General features: G+C 55.6%; 1 protein-coding gene across 2 annotated transcripts in view; it reads right to left on the bottom strand.

Annotated features, from left to right (window-relative positions):
• Nucleotides 1-12890, bottom strand: part of Cpne5 (copine 5) — an 83052-nt gene extending 70162 nt beyond the window's left edge. The window contains exons 1-2 of one of the 2 annotated variants that reach the window (XM_074082318.1): nt 12450-12890; nt 470-510 (exon numbers count right to left, since the gene is read on the bottom strand). In XM_074082318.1, the coding sequence (XP_073938419.1) occupies nt 470-510; nt 12450-12544 (136 nt within the window). In that variant the 5' untranslated portion in view covers nt 12545-12890. The remainder of the gene's footprint in view (nt 1-469; nt 511-12449) is intronic. The other variant, XM_074082319.1, reaches the window with a different exon arrangement.
• Between the last annotated feature and the right edge of the window lie 3582 nt (nt 12891-16472).

Here is a 16472-nt window from a genome sequence, read left to right as displayed (position 1 = left end):
AGGCGAGGCAGGAACAGCATCTGAGACCCCCCCCATCCCTTTACAGCCTGTAGCCCATAAGGCCTTCTATCGTCATCAGTCCCTCTTTAGTGATGGGGGAAACTGAGGCTCAGAGGAGCCCAAAGACCTGTTAAGGTCGGGGCTAGAAACCTGCACTCCAAAATCAGGGCTGGTCCCACCTGACTGCAGCCAATCAGGCCTCCTAAATGAACTGGCTCACCTGGGACTGAGGACTTGTTGCCCCAGACCCCCCCAACCCCTCCCAACCCACTCTGTTGTGTTGAGACCTCACGAGTATGAAGGTTGGGAAGGCTCACTCCCCAGTACTCCTTCTCTGGATGCTAACAGGGACACAGTTACCAGCCCTGTACCTGGACCATGCCTGGCACAGACTTAGCGCTCAGTAAGGCTCAGCTGACTGCTGTAATTGGTCATAAGGTCCCTGCTGTCATGGACTGTCACTACTTACATGGGTCAGACTTCGAAAACATGTCTTTGTCCAGGAGGTTCCTGAAAGAAGGAGAGAGGAGTTAGCAGGGTGGGAGGGGGCGGGGCTCAGGCCTCAGGTTGGTAATGAGCCCCAGATGGAGGCTGTCTCTAGCCTGGCCTCAGGCAGAACAGAAGGAGAATGTCGCGCCTTCATGAACATTTATTAAGCTCCTGAACTGCCAGGAGCTGGGTGGCCCCAAGAGGAGGCACTCCTGTCCCACCTTCCTGAGGTTCATGGTTCTCCTACCCTTCCCCCACCATTGCTACACTTGCCCTGGTTGTTGGTACCCTGGATCCTCAGCCTCTCACTGGCCAAATCTCAATCAGCTTAAGCCCTTCCTTCCCTTCCCTGGGTGTGTATGTGTGTGTCTGTTGTGTGTTGTGGTACTGGAATTTGAACTCAGAGCTTTCCTTGTATCTACCACTTGAGCCATGCTCCCAGCCCTTTTTGCTTTTATTATTTTTGGATTGGATCTCCTAGTTTTGCCTGGGCTGGCCTAGACCACAAGCCTTCCCATCTCTGCCTCCCAAGTATCTGGGATAGGTGTGAACCACCATACCTGGCCTCATAGCCCTTTTTAGAGACTCACCTTCTATCACTTCTCTGTCTCAATCAACCAATCAATCAATAAAACAAAGCAATGAAGAGAACATCTATCCACGCCTCCCCCCAACACACTCTTGGGGCTCCACTTAGAGTTAGCTATCCCATCACTTCCACTGTGCTGAGGAATTAATGAATGACACCTGCTGCTGAGGGGGTGCAGACTCATTTGAACAGGATCTTTCCTAAGGTCAAGGCCAGAGCTGACACATGGCTCTGAGGCTCTGGACAGGGACACTGAGCAGGGCCCCTACTGCTTGCCTCTTTCCTTAACAGGTCCCACTCACCCATTCTCGGTGATGGGTTGGGCCCAGAGTTTTGCACTTTAGCTCCCAGTTCTCACTCTGCCCTGAGAGGTCGGTGATGGGTAAGTATCACCCCTTTTAGATATGGAAGCCGAGGCTGGGGGAGCCCGGTCTCCTCCACGTGTGCTAGCCTTCATTCCAGTGACCTGGTGCTATGAGGAAGCCACACAGCCCAGCAAAGCCTGTCTGTGGCTGGGCAGCCACCCACTCTCTCCGAGCTGGTCTCTCCTCTACACCGCCTGCCTGGCTGCCAATGCCCAGCCTTGTCTCTGGACACCCTTGGAGCTCCTGGACACCAGGTTTCCTCCTGCACCAGACTGTGAGTGCCAGAAAGTCACATTCCCTTGTTGGCACTCAGCCAGAGATGGGCAGGACCTGGATAAGTCCCCAGACTCCTCCCCTGACCTGGGGTAGCATGAAACTGCTCTACAATCTCTAGAGACCCCGAGGGATGAGCCCCAGGAGTGCTAAGGGACACCTGTTGGGTACCTGTGTTGCCTTTGTCTCTGGTTCCTGGCAGAGCAGCCACTGAGTCCTTGCAGCCCCATCTCAGCCTCATCCACCTCCCTCCTAGATGTCCCAAGAAGTCTTGTCGCCCTTTCCCCTCCATTCCCATTGCCCCTGTGGGTTGCTGTGCCCCTTGGCCCATTTTTCCCAGAGCAGAGAAACAATCAGCACAAGTCTGAGTTGCTTCCTGACAGCCACCTCCACAGGTCAGAATGGGTCTCAGCCCAGGGAGCATTTGTTCTTCCCAGTGAGGGGGAGACCAAGGCCCAGGAGCGGCGGAAGCAGCTGGGCCCACAAACTGCAGAATCAGAAAAGCCTAGAAGGAGGCCTCACCCTGAGTCACCATCACCAATGCCATCCTCAGTGACAGCCTATAGAGCCACCTGACGCTATCTGGACCCTGAGGTGTGAAGCAAAGACTAAGAGACAGACAGACAGATGCAGCGGCAGCCTGGTGCCAACACACCACGTTCTCTGGTCCTGAGAAGGCCCCAGTCCATGCTCCTGAGTCACCCAAGCTCCAGTCCCAGAGCAGGTTCCCAAGTGACAGCCCCACGAGAGGGAATGCCAGCGGCTACCCCCAGCCGGCCCTCTCCGATGTGCCACAAAGCACATCATCCCTCTGCTGGTCCCCACCACCCCTCCAGGAGACCAGCCCTGCTCCATGCCAGCTGTCTCTTGGAGGCCACCTGATAAACTCCCAGGCCATTGCAGGGACCTCAGATGGAACCACGTCAGGTGGCATAGTTGGCAGCTGGGCACGGGTGAGACTCCAGGTCCATCTAGAACTGTCCCCCAAGGTTGGAACACACCTGGGCTGAGCTGTGTAGGTTTGGGGGTGGGGCGTCTGTCTTGATTTAAACAAAAGACAAAAATGCTATAACCCGGAAGAGAACTCTACTGTGGGGGACCTCCAGCCCTGCCAGGAGCTAGAAAATAATGGGGGGAGTCTCCATTTAACAAATGCAGATATTTAAGTTCTGGGGTGAAATTATGTAAGATCTTAAAGTGCTCAAGCTGGAAAGGACCTCAGAGGTCACCTTTCCAACTCCTTCAATAAACATGACACTCAGAGAGAGACACAGGGACAGACCCCTCCACTGTCTGGGTCTCCTCCAGGCCAGTGACCTCAGGACTCTCACACAGCTCTGGGGCAAGGGTCATCTTGGCAACCTGCACCTAAGGATAACACAAACCCTCTCTCTTCCACGCTTCTGAAATTGGTTTATCCCCATGCTGGGGACAGACTCCAGGGCCTTGGGCTTGTTAGACAAGTACTCCACCACTGAGCTACACCCCAGCCTTTAGTTTTTTGAGACAGGATCCTCCTGTCTCATTCTTTCAAGTGCTGGGATTACAGGTGTACCACCACCTGTGCAGGCTCCCTCCTCTGCCTCAGCCCAGCCCAGCCCAGCACCAGACTCAGAGCAGTGGCCTGGCAAGTTGTGGAGGAAAAAAGGCCAAATGAAATGGCCAGGTGGGTGAACAGAGCAAGGTGCAGGGCGCCCCCACTTCTCCTTTCCTGCAGTGTGTAATGCTCAAGTGCAGACTGCAGTCAGCCAAGCTGGGTCTGAACAGATGGCTCCCTTGTGCCTCTCGAGGTGGTTCAGGGCTGCTTAGAGATTTGGTATGCAGAGCACCTGGTCCCAACTACGTTCATCAAATGACAGTGGGTCACTCCTCACCTGCCTGGGGACAAGAGGAGGCTTGGCCACCTCCAGCCTGGCTGGTCCCAGGAAGCCCAGCCCCCACCCGCACTCCCGGTGCTAATCCGAAGTGGGTGCTGATACCCATCGGCTGAGACACACGCCACATCGCCAGCTCTGGTCCCTGGCCCTCATCCTGTCCCCCACCTCAGCCCCGAGGACACTGGGCCTCCTCTTGGCCTTGACATGGTGGCTCTACCCCTGCTCCCAGGTGTAAAGAGGCAGATTCTTGGGGCTGGTCCTTGAGTCTGGTCTTGTAGATCTGGAGCAGGGACTCCTGTCAGCCCTCTCTGCCTTGTGTTTCTTTTTTTCTTTTTTTTTTTTGAGGGGGTATTTCTAGGTAACCCAGCAGCAAGCTGACCTAGAACTTGACCACCTCCTGCCTCATCCTCCTGAGTGCTGGGATTACAGGTGTACACTACCATGCCCAGCTCACCCTTGTGTTTGTGTTTCTGAGTCGTAGGGCCTGAGTTTCCCCACTGTAGGACAAGGACCCCAGCACACTCCTGTGCAGTGCTTGAAGCCCCCTCCCCCTTCAAGCACATGCTCCAGGTATCCTCACTTGACCCCTGACACTCACAGGCTCACAGACAGAAAGTGACTTGCCCCCCAGGCACACAGCCAGGGGAGGGAGGAAACCAGGTCGTGTGTCCCAAGTAGGGCCCGAGCCTGGAGGGCACGGGCCAGACCAGCCGTAAGTGCTTTCCTCCGCTTTCTGGTTTTGGAGAGCTCAAAGAGAAATTTTTTCCAACAGGCGAAATGTATTTTTTCCCCAGGAGTATAAAACCCTCAGCGTCCGCCCGCCCAGCAGCCTGGAGCTTGGCTTCTTTGTTCCTTAAATCGAGGCCGGGAAAACAGAGCCCTCACCCCTTTGCTGCCCGCTCCACACCAAGGAGCCATTTCCTGTTCAGAGCAGTAGGAAAACCCTGGGGCCTGGGAGGGGGCAGTAGACCCAGCTCCCCCACCAAGGGAAAAGTGCCAGAAAGGCAAAGTGGGGGCCCGATGGTGCTAAAGGAGGAGCTGGGGACCCTCCCCTGGAGAGTGAAGGTGGGGTGGGGGCTGGGGTGCTCCAGGCTTGGGGCACAGTCTGTCCCCAGGGGTCCCAGCACTGAAGGAGACATGGCCCTGTCCTTGGGGAGACCCAGTGTGAGGGACACACATTTGCCCATGACCTGAGGTGCTGGGTGAAGTGACACCACATGTCTTTGCCAACAAAGCCCCTTGGCGCTGTGTCACTGCACTGAACACTGGCCTGGCTGCAGCTTGAACACACATTAGAGTCCAGCTTTTCCTGGACCATGAGGTTGCTAAAGTTAAAAAAGATGGTTTCTTGGTGCCAGGTGTGGTGGTTCACGCCTGTAATCCCAGCACTCAAAAGGTTTGTGAGTTCTAGGCCAGCCTGGGCTACAGTGAGACCATGCCTCAAAAAAATAAAAAAGAAAAGGAAAAGAGAAGATGGCCTCTTCTTCCCAAAAACCTGCTGGTGGAAGAGGTGTGGAGAGCAGAGACATAGAGTCCAGCACCAGCTCTGCCCTCACTGGCTGTAAAACTCCAGCAGGTCCTAGTACCCTCTGTGCTCAGTACTCCCTCGGTAAAGGGGCAGCCACGGTCCCCTCCCCGGGGGCTTTCTGAGATGAGCAGAGCATCAGAACAGGGTGGCACAGTCCATGGCAATTTAAGGCCTGGCATGAAGATGGTGAGTGGTCGTGAGCATTCAAGGAGCCTGGGGTGAATATGGCGGCAGGGAAGCCCCTCCCCACGGCCCCTAAAGCCCTGCTGGAGCGGACCTTTGGGCCACCAACATCTCTCTCTACCTTATCACTATACAGAGCAACTTAACACCAACACCTGGCAGATGGACTGAGAGGGACGCCACCGATCCAGCCCACACTCCAGGCTGGGTCCTTTGTGGGGTGCAGAGCCCGGGGCGCCCTACTTACCCGACACGACATGCAATTCCCCAAGCCCCACTCATGCCGGGGAGCACCTGCATCAACAAGAGCCAGGGTCCCTAGCCCACATGGGTCACCTGGCCCCAACCACTCCGTCCTGCTCCTGCCCATGGCCTCAGGGGATCGGCTCAGGGGACAACTGGAGACAGGAGCTGAAGGGCTTCCTGTCCCTTCTGTCCCCCAGGGAGCAGGAGGGACTGGGAGAAGAGGGGCCTTGGCACCCAGCCCTGGCACTGCTATTGTGCTATTGCCCCTTTCAGGCCTCCCTGGCAAGCAACTGCAGCAAGGTCTAAAGAGCAGTTTCCCGTTGGCAGACTAAGCTCCTTCCCAGGAGTCATAATAAGCTCCCTGCGCTTTTATTATTACTGAGTTTTGGAATAATTGTCCAAAAAAATTATCCAAAAACCTGAGCACGAGCCCTGGCCTCATGGGAATTCTGTCACCCACACCTGTGTCCTCACCTGGGCACGGGCTCACTGACCTGTCTGGCCGAGTGGATGTGAGGAGCTGCCCCACTGCCCCCTGTCCTCCCCCCCGTCCTACCCACCCAGCCTGGACAGTTTCCGTATCAGGAATGCACTTCGGCCCCAAGTGGTCACCACCACCACACCACTGTCTCTTGCTCAGAGGCCCCAGTGGCCTGCCTGGCCACTTGCGCCAGCTCCTGCCTCTCCTCACCCTCACCAGCCCATTCTCTTCACTGTAACCGGGGAATTGCATTTAAAGGTCAATCGAACACCCGCTTAACACTCTCCACCCCAAAGGCTGCTAGAATCATTACTCCAGCTCCTTCACGTGACCAAGGCCATGCTCTGTGTCCCCCCTTTCCTCTCTGACCTCATCCTCCTGTCTCCCCACTGCATGCATGCACCTAGCCACACTGCTCTCTCTGCATTTTGCAAGTATGTCAAGGTCTTTTCTGCTACAGGGCCTTTGCCCCTGCTCTTCTCCCTGCCCAAAAAATGCTTCCTCCTCATCCCCTTTGGATCTCAGCTCAGATGTCACCTGCCTGACCTGTCTAAAGAATCCCCTCTAGCAATGAACTTATCTGCAGTGCAAGTATCAGACATTATTTGCTTAATAAAAACCATATAGCTGGGTGTTGTGGGGAACACCTGTAATCCCAGCACTAAGGAGGCAGAGGCAGGAGGATTAAAAGTTCCAGGTCAGCCTGGGCTACATAGTGAATTCAAGAATGCCTGTCTCAAGAAAAAAAAAAAAAACAAGGGCTCAGAGGTACGGCGTGACCTAGCATGTGCAAGGGCCAGGGTTCCATCCCAGCTCTGATAAAAAAGCATATTTATATTCCTCTCCTGTCCCCACGCGAGGCCTGCGTGGGGGGCCATTGGTCTGCCTGGTTCACAGCTATAGAGGAGCATTTAGAACGGCACTGGGCCCAGAGGACACAATACCAGGTGAAGATCCATACCAATTACCGAGCGAGCGAGCGAGCGAGTCAGGAGTGTTCAGTGACTGGTACCACTTTCGTTAAGCTTATTCGTTTAAAGAAGTCTGAGGGAAGTGAATTTGTGCCCCATCTCCAGAGCATATAAAACCCCAGACTTAATCTCCTGTCTCCATGACTACCGTGGAGGATGTAGGCAGGGCCGGCATTTCTTGCCATGCCACAGATGGGCAGACTGAGGCTGCAGGACTTAGCAGGTCTGGCCCAGGTCTCTGAGTGCACTGCCTCTCAGTACCCAAGGGCACAGCGCTCTCCTCCAGTCATTAATTATTTTATTAAGCAAATAATGTCCTCCAGTCAGGGAAGGCAGACCCCTGTCTTTAGAGATAAACATAGGACCCAACTTTGACCACTGAAATAGAAAGTCTGCTAAGAGATTTGGGAGAAGGATTGTGCTTTTTAGATAAAAGCAACTGTTCAAAGACAGGCCTATGTCTTGTTTAGTGTCTTTGGATGTGGTAGTGATGCCTGGTGCAGAGGCAGCCATTTTGTAACAATAAGGCTCACCCACTGGGTGACAGCAGAGTAGAATGATAGCTGGGGTCCTCATAGCAAAGTGGTCTGACAAATCAGCCCAAAGATAACTTACATCCAGACTCACTGAAGTCTAAGAGAAACAAATGTGCCTCAAGTTTGAGCCACTAGCAGTCACATTTTCTGTTATTTACAGGTGAAGCACCCCTACTGAACCTGACTCTGTCTCAGAGCTTCCCAGCCCTCATTTCCCACTTCCTCCTTCCCAATAGTGGTTCATCTGCATCCATGCCCTGGGGCCTAAGCAGGGAGGACTGCAGGCTGGGAGAGAAGGTATGGTCAGCCACTATCCTGGGGTCTGGACTCATGGAAGGCTGGCTTTCAACCCATGACTCTGTGGTCTCTGCTTTCTGGGCCTCCCCAGGGCTGCATTTGCCTCTCTGAGCCAGCAAGCAAGGCTTCTCCCATCCCCGTAGAGACCGCCTGCCTGCCTTGTGGTCGTGCCTACAATAGTGGGTACTGGGCCACACTGCAACCTCCATGGAGACTAAGCTTCAGCCACAAGAAGCCCTCAGGGCTTTGAAGTCTGAGGGAACTGGACTTGGATCTTCCTCTCCAGATGGGTACTGGCTGTGTGACATTGGGCAGGTCATTTAGCCAAGCTGAGTCTTGGTTTCTTAATCAGCACAGAGAAAACGCTACTATCTATCTCATGGAATGTCATGAGCTTCAAAAGATGCAGTGGCTACAGGAGGGCCTCCACTGGCTGCCATACCATGAAAGGGCCACATGGCAGGGCCTGGGGGCAGCCCTGGGGAGGGGAGAGGCACTCTGGTCCAGACGCCAGGACTTTCATCTTGCAGCTGCGAGGAAGTGAATTCTGCCAAGAACCAGTGAGCCGGGCAGAGACCCCCATGCCTTGGGTGAAACCACAGCCCCTGGCAGTTGGCCTCAGCCCAGTGAGACCCAGGGCTGGGCGGAGCCTGGACTTCAGATGCAGAGAAAGTGGCAGGTGTCAATTCTTTTGGATCCAAGTCACCAGGCTGCTGGTCACCTAACCATGTGACCTGTGGAACAGTGCTGTTGGAGCGAGCAGGCGGGAGCAGGAGCGAGTGGTCAAGTGCAGAGGGGTCACAGTGGTTGGCCCTGGTAAGGGCTCATTGCGCACTGCTCTCATTACTCTCCTGGCTCTGCTAACTGAGTGCCTTGTCGTGTGGATATCTTCTCCCAGTGCTGGCTTTGACAGCTGCCACCATGCCCCCAGGCCCCATCCTCCCCACTGCCGCCCTCCCCCTGCCTGTCAGAAAGAAGCCTCAGAGCGGATTCACACCCCTCGGAGAAGACCAGGGTGCAGCTCCTGAGCTGTGCTGCCTCACAGGCCTTGGGGCAGCAGACGTCAGCGCCTCTGGGGCAGAGGCGACAGCTGCCCGCCAGCCCCCTGCCAGCTGGCGGGAGAGGGCAGCTGCTCAGAGACCCCAGCACGAGAACCGAGAATGCCACCGGGCCTTCCCTGTGGCACTGTGCATGGCAGGACCCTGCCCAAGTGTGAAGGTCTTCTGTGACATAAAAAATGTTACTCATAACCATCACAGTGGCCCAAACCCCAGCACCACACAAGGGATTCCTGGAGACCTGGAACCATTCGCCATGAGCCACGCTCAAAATAACCTCTAAGAAGTTCTGAATTAGGCCGGTGCCATGGAACAAGCCTGTAATCCCAGTTACTTGCAAACAAGAGACTCCATCTCAACCAACAGCTGGGCATGGTGGTACCTGCCTGTCATCCAAGTTACTCCAGAAAGGATAGGACAGTGGTCCAGGCCAACTCAGGCATAAAGTGAGACCACATCTCAAACATAACCAACCCAAAAAGGGTGGGGGTGTGGCTCCAGTATTAAAGTGCCTTCCCAGCAAAGTGCAAGGCCCCAAGTTCAAACTCCAAGACCACAAAAAAAAAAAAAAAAAAATCTCTAGCTCAACCAACTTCGAGAACCCAGACAAATCCTGGAATCAGCGATCGAGAAGGATCTTGACTTACTGACAGATGTCAAATAACAAATTACTATTCATGGATCAATCCACTGAATCCTTGTAACTGATAAGGATTACTATGTTGCCTTTACAGAGGAGGAAACTGAGGCACAGGCAGGCTAAAGAGCTTATTCAAGAGCTGGGATTTGAACCCAGGGAGACAGAGGCCAGGCTCACATTCTTTTACAACGCTTGCTGGTTTGCTTTGCAGAGCTGGGGTCCGTGCCAAATCACTGAGCTACCCTCCTACCCTCCTGGGCACTCTTAACCACCGCGCCCAACAACCAAAGACTCGCTAAATCTTTGGTAACAGTCACTGTTTGGGGGTGGACTGCAGATTAGCCCAGGATGTCCTCTATGTGAAGCAGGGACCCAAACACATCCGTGCCACGGTGTCATCTACCTTCTGCAGAGGCTTGGCTGGGCCCCTGCACCAGGCAGCCTCACTCAGCTGGGAGTGCCTAGGACAGGCCTGGCAGGTGGCCAGAACAATTCCTAGGCTCAGCGCACACAGCTCCTGGGGCTGCAGGAGCCTTTGTAAGGGGGTGGGGAGGGAACTGGGAGCAGGAATAGCAACCCCCAGTCTTCTCTGAAACTCTGCTCCCCCTGCCCGCCATCCTGAAGCCCCCAAGTGCTCACCCACCAGCCCTGCTGCCTGCCCCACTGCTCCCCTCCCCATTAGGGGCCACACAGATGCTCAGAGCAGGACATTCCATGACTTCCTCCCCTGGGGTCCGTTGGTGCTGGCACAGGGTGCAGGTGGGAGGGACTCGGCTCTCTGTAACTGGTGACCACACTGTGAGTATCTGTCTCTCTGCTCTAGAGCCCCGGAGAGGTGGCCCTGGTTGAAGCAGAGCTAGACATACAACTTCAAGACCACCCGGATTGTTCTCTCTCCCTCCCTGTGTTTCAAGGGAAGACCCCCCCCCCTCCAGGAACTCAGGGACCTCTTACGCAGGTGCATCACACCCAGGAGGTACCAAGTATCACTGCCTTTGGGTACTCATCAGAGCTACTGAGTACCTACTGTGTGCCAAGCAAGTGCAGAGAAGCATGCTAGGTGCTTCTGCGCCTCTTTCCTGTCCACTGTGTGCCGGGTGCTGTTCTGAGCATGAGAGCTAGGAGGTTTCTCCCCAAGAACATGCACATGACAAACAGGGAAACTGAGGCTTAAAGGTTGCACCAACTGGTGAATCACAGATTCTGTGACAAGATGTCTGTGAGCTACAAGATCCTATGCCCTGTCTTCTTTCCCCTCCACGGGAGCAGTGGGTTCAGGGTCTGCACAGGGTGGGAATCCCTGCGTCAGTTACTCTGGGGAAGAGGGGCAGTGTTCGGACATCTGAGATCCCCTAAGGGGGTCCTCGGCATGGACTGAGCATCCAGGGCCCAAGGGGATACAGAAGGCAGAGATTGGATTGAGAGGGTTCGTGGAAGAGAAGACACACGAGGCCTGGCTTTTCAGAGTGGGGACAAGAAGGCAGTGGCAAACTGGGGAATGGGCTTGTTCAGAGGCTGGGAAGCAGAAAGGCTCGGGGATGACCTGAACACTGAAGATGACAGGCACTGGTTGAAGACTGGCAGGAGTGCCAGGCAGGGCTGTGCACACAGGAGGAGGGCAGGCCATGCAGCTGCTGACAGAAGGAGGTGAGACAGGAGCTAATGGGCCATCAGGAATGCCCAGCAGAGGAATGACAAGATGCAAATGGCGCTGGAGAGGGCTCTGGCAGTGCTGGGTGTGGGACCCAGAGGGAGAGGCATTTGGGAACTGCCACAGGAGCCCCCTGGAGGGTCTGCCTGGGGGATCATTGTTCCACCTCATCAGCCCTCACTTCCCCAGGCCCCCAAGTCCTCAGGAGAAAGCCCCGAGTCTGCTGTCTTTCACACTCAGCTCTACCTATACCTCTCCAATGTCACAACTTTGTAACATACAGCAGGGGAGCTAGGAAGGACACCAAGATGGACATAGAATCGCACTAAAGATGGGATGGACGACTTGGACCAAGGGTGCAGCCAGGGTTCTGGAAATGCTATTGGGGCCATGCATGGCACCTCCAGAGAAACCTCAAGATAGGTTATGTCTGGACCACTGTGACCCTCACAGTCCTAGCAAGGCAGCGATCAGGGAATCCCCCTTCTCCACCCCTATCTTCCTACTGCCTGAGTGGCCCCCTCCTTTAGGTGAACCTGGGAGAGCTCTGCTCAAAGGAGTCACCCCATGCCTGGCATAACAGGACTGAGGATGGGGGTTGGGAGCCCACCAGCACACTCCCCCTCCTCCCTGCTAGGTTCTAGAATTTCACACAGTTCCATTCTTTTGCCTTGAGATTTTTTTGACCCAAGTTATTGGGGTTTTTTGTTGTTGTTTTTTAAGAGTGACACGTTAAGTTGTGGGTTCTCCACGCTCCGTTTGACTGAGTCCATCTGAGCTCTGCCTTGCTGAAGGAGAAGAAAGGTTTTGGAATACTGGGGTGGGGGTGAGGACGCTGGGGCAGAGGTCACCGGAAAGGAGGCCACAAAAGGGCTGGGCATGCCTGGGAGTGATGGGTCAAATCACTGGATCCTCCATTTGGGGAGGGTCTGATCAGAGGCAACCTGAGCAAAGATCCTGGGGTAGTGTTGCTCCCTCTCCCCTTCCCCACTCAGGCAGCGGAACCTCTGTTCCCGTGTCTTCCTGCCGTCCTCCAAGCAACAGCCTGGAGTGCAAACTTTCCGGGCTGTGACCCCAGCTGGGCGTCCCTTTCTGCCGTCACTACCCGCAAGTGGCCAGGGGCTTCTGGCAAGGGGTAGGGGGGCGAACTAGAGACGAGGACATTCTGGGAAGGGGACTCATGGAGGTAGGGGGTCGAAGCTGCAGGAACCGTGGGGCTCCGGCCCAGGGGCGGGGCAGGGGGACCCGGGCAGCGGGCGGCTCACCTGCAGGACACGGTGATCTCCACTTTGGTGGCCGGGATGCTGCCCGCCAAGGAGTCGAACTCGCTGAGCGACGCCATGTCCTCGGGCTGCTCCATCACCCACCGCACCCCTACCCCAAATTAGTCAATTCCTGCGCGATTCACGCCTCCTCCGGCGACTGGAGCCCTGGGCGCTCCCCCAACTCGGGAGACGGGGCTGGGCGCAAGGGGAGGAGGAGAGCAGCGCGACGAGGGGGCGTGGGAAGTGAGAGAGGGAAGGGGCGGAGAGCGGGGGCCGCGGAGAGAAGAGGGGCGCGGGTGACGCCGCGCGGCGCTGGGGGGGGTCAGTGGGGCGAGGCAAAGAGGGGCGCGGGGAGTCGCGGTCACCCGCCCAGGGCGAGGGGCGTGCGGCCGTGGCGGGGGTGGAGAGGGTGCGGGAGACGGGGAGAGGGGCGTGGGGGCGCGGGCAGCGGGGGCGGCGGGGCGCGGGCAGCGCGGAGCCCCGAGCGCCGGGATTGCGCCGCCGCTGGCTGGGTCTCGGCGCGGGCGGCGGCGGGGCTGGGACGCGGCTGCGAGCGCCACCTCCTCGGCTGGGGCTCCGGCTCTGGGGCGCCCGGACTGCGGGAAAATTAAATCTGCACGAAGCCGCTGCCTCCTGCCACCCGCCACCCCGGCGGGCTGCGCGCCGGGACCGCCAGCGCCGGAGGGGCCGCCCGCAGGGGCCGGGGCGGGGCCGCGGGCGGGGTCTGCGCGGGGCGAGTGTGCGAGCGGGCGAGCCTGTGTGTGGATGTGTGCGTGGCGGGCGTGGGGACGCGGCTCCAGATGCTGGCGACAGCAGAGATGGTCCCATTGCGCGCGTCTTCGTCTGCGCCTGTCCCCCACCCCGTCAGGGTCTCCGCATGGAGGAAAGAGGGGGTCGTGGGAGCCAAGGGACACCTGGTTAAGAAGGTCTAGGCAGGGTGACGCGTGCAAAAGGACACCCCCACACACACACACACAAGGACTCGGGTCTCTGCCGAGTGTGTGCTCCACCCGGGGCGGGTCTAAGCACAGATGCACGCTCTCCATCCCCTCCTGGAGAAGTGTGGGGGGCGACCCCAATGCCGGGGGTGGGTTATCGCCTCGGTTGCTACCCAGGGCTTTTGGACCCAGGTAGGGTGGGTTCATGGGTTCTTCCTCATCCGCCTCTATTTCCCACGGGCCCTGGCCTCGCCGGGTCAGCCACCTAAACCACGCGTCAGCGCCCTCCTCCTCCCCCGCGCATCGTGACCACACGGCCCAGTCAACCCGCGGGTCTGGAAACTTCCTGCATCAGAGTGGGAGGGTGGCCCGAGTTCCCCGGGCCTCTCGACAATCAGCACAGAGTAGGCGCCCCTGTGTGCGGGGCTCCAGGCCTGGGCCTGGGGAGCGACAGTTTAGTTGCAGCGCCTTCCCAGCCCCGCAGAACCTGAGCCTCCTGGAGATGCGGGGGGGGGGGGGGGGAAGCCCCCCGCCGCGCCCCATCCGGTGCTCTCGGGCCTAGGTCTGCAGCGCCCAGAAGGCTCTGGAGACTGTGCACATAGACCCCTCTCCAGAAACCCCCCACGGCCCCTCCCTAGCCTCTTGGTTTTGCCCCACACTGGTGCACCCAGATTGGGTTTGAAGTCAATTCCCACTGCATCAGATACAGCCAGCGTCAAAGACAAACCTAAGAACGTTCCCTGTGCCGGGACAAGTGTTTTCTGTCTACCCATGGCTTCAGCTGGCTTTGGGTCTGCCACAAAGGACCCACAGCAAGGGGCAAAGGCACCGGGTTCCCCAGGGTGTCAGGGAGAAGCTGGGTCTGGAGGCCTCACTTTTGGGTTTGGACGTGAGGCTCTCCCCACAAAGCACAAGCCAGGCTCCTTTTCTTTGTTTTTAATTTTAAAATTTTTATTGATATTAAATTTAAAACAAAATCCAGTCTGAGCCACAGTGGAAATACAATGTTTTCAATATATTTCTCAAACATTTATTCTATGTACGAAAACAACTGACAGTATAGCACAGTGTAGAATTTTCATTCCAGCCATTGGTACTTTTTGTTAGGATGAATTAAATTTCTTAACACTATTTAATAGAACTGCACACAAAGATTTATTTATTTATTTATTTATTTTTTTGGTACTGGGGTTTGAACTCACTCAGAACCTTGCACTTGCTAGGCAGGTCCTCTACCACTTGAGATATACCCCCAGCCTTTTTTGCTTTGGCTTATTTTTCAGATAGGATCTTGCTTTTATGCCAGACCCACCCTTCTACCTCTGCTTCCTGCCTGGGTAGCTGGGATTACCAACTGTGCTGCCACTCCTGGCCTGACAGGCTGCTTTTCTTCTGGGATGCAAAGCCAGATCTGAATCTCTATGTCTCCCCCCCATCCCTATCCTGGCCCCCATACCTGATACACACCACTCAAAATGTAGAATATGGTCCTCCATTCATTCCATGTGTACTGGGCACCTGCCATGTGCCCAGCCTGGTGCTATAGCCACTTGTGAAATTCTGTTGGTAACAATGATTACCACTATTTTATTTTCAAAGAGATGGACCTACAGGGCGCTGGTGCTTCACACCTGTAATCCTAGCTACTCAGGAGGGAGAGATCAGGAGGATCGAGGTTCGAAGACAGTTTGGGCAAATAGTGAGACTGTATTTTGAAAATGAAACAACGAGAGAGACAGAGAGAGAGAGAGAGAAGGAGAGAGAAGGGAGAAAGGAGAGAGAGAAGGGCTGGTAAAGTGGCTCAGGCGGTAGGAGAACCTGCCTAGCAAGCATGAGGCCCTGAGTTCAAATCCCAGTGCTGCTCCCCCCTCCCAAAGAAAAGAGCTGGACCAGACATCATGCTTAGTATTTCTTTTCTTATACAGTATTAACGTTCCATAAAAGTCACCAGTTAAAAGGATATAGTTCAGTGGTTTGTAGTATGTCCACAAGGACCATGTATGGTTTTAAATTCTCAAATTGTAGAAGTGAGGTATTATTACCCACACTTTCTAAATAAGGACAGGAATGCCCAGAGAGGTAAGCACTTACCCATGACCACCTAGGTGAAAACAGGTACAGGGAAGACTTGAACCCAGGCAGCTGAGATGGAAGCCTGACTTGATTGCCTCTTAGGATGGGGACGGATGATGGAGGTTTTGAAAGCCATCCATGAAATGAGTTCCTGTTGGGGAGGACAAAAATAGGGAGTCATTGAAGGTTGCTGAGCTCGACTGCTGGGACTGAAGTTCAAGTAATCTTTGACAGCATTTGGAGGACTCTTTCTAGAAAGATGTAGGAACTTGTCTGTGTCACTCATTCCCTCTTAGCTGTTGTATTTCTACTGCTGGTTCTTTGGCAAAACAAAACAAAAATTGTATTGGGCTTTGTGTCAGTGTTGTCCTAGACTCAAATAAAAGGACAAAAAGCCTACTATCTGTCCCTAAGACTTCCCAGCTACTGGGGTCCCACCATGTGGCATGGGGAGTGCTGTTGCATGAAGGGCCCTGGGACAGAGAAGTGTGAGGAACAGCCCTGTGGAGGGGGATAAGGGAGGGTCAGGGGAGACTGCAAGGTGATATTGAGATGACAGCAGAATGATGTCTTGGTATGGATTCTGGAATTAGCCCTGATTCTTTGGACTGTGTGTGGTGGTGTGAGATGGGGAAGGCAGGGCAGCTGGCTGGCAGAGGGCAACCTACCCAGCACTTGGATTCCTTCCCACCAGGACATGCCTCAAACTCCACCCTCCAGAGGGGTGAGGGAGCTGGGGTGTATGTACCCCACTTCTGCCAGGCATTGCTCAGGGGCTGCTTGTACAGCGTTCACTTTCTGGCACTTCTGGTCTGACCCACGCAGGATGGCGATGCAGGTCCCAGAAGCCAGAGGACACCTTAAGCAAAGCGGCATGTGCTGACAGGCACCGCAGGCGGATGTGGGCAGGGTGTACTGACAGGTCCCCAGGTGAGAGGACATCAAAAGCATACTGACAGGGTAGTGGCTGTCACGGATAATGAGTTTCTGCCCCCAGGACAAGGCTGCTGCA

The sequence above is a fragment of the Castor canadensis genome, chromosome 8 (assembly GCF_047511655.1).
Source record: "Castor canadensis chromosome 8, mCasCan1.hap1v2, whole genome shotgun sequence".
Classification (NCBI taxonomy): Eukaryota; Metazoa; Chordata; class Mammalia; order Rodentia; family Castoridae; genus Castor; species Castor canadensis.
The sequence above is the reverse complement of the archived record's forward strand: the minus strand, read 5'-3'. Positions and strand labels throughout refer to the sequence as shown.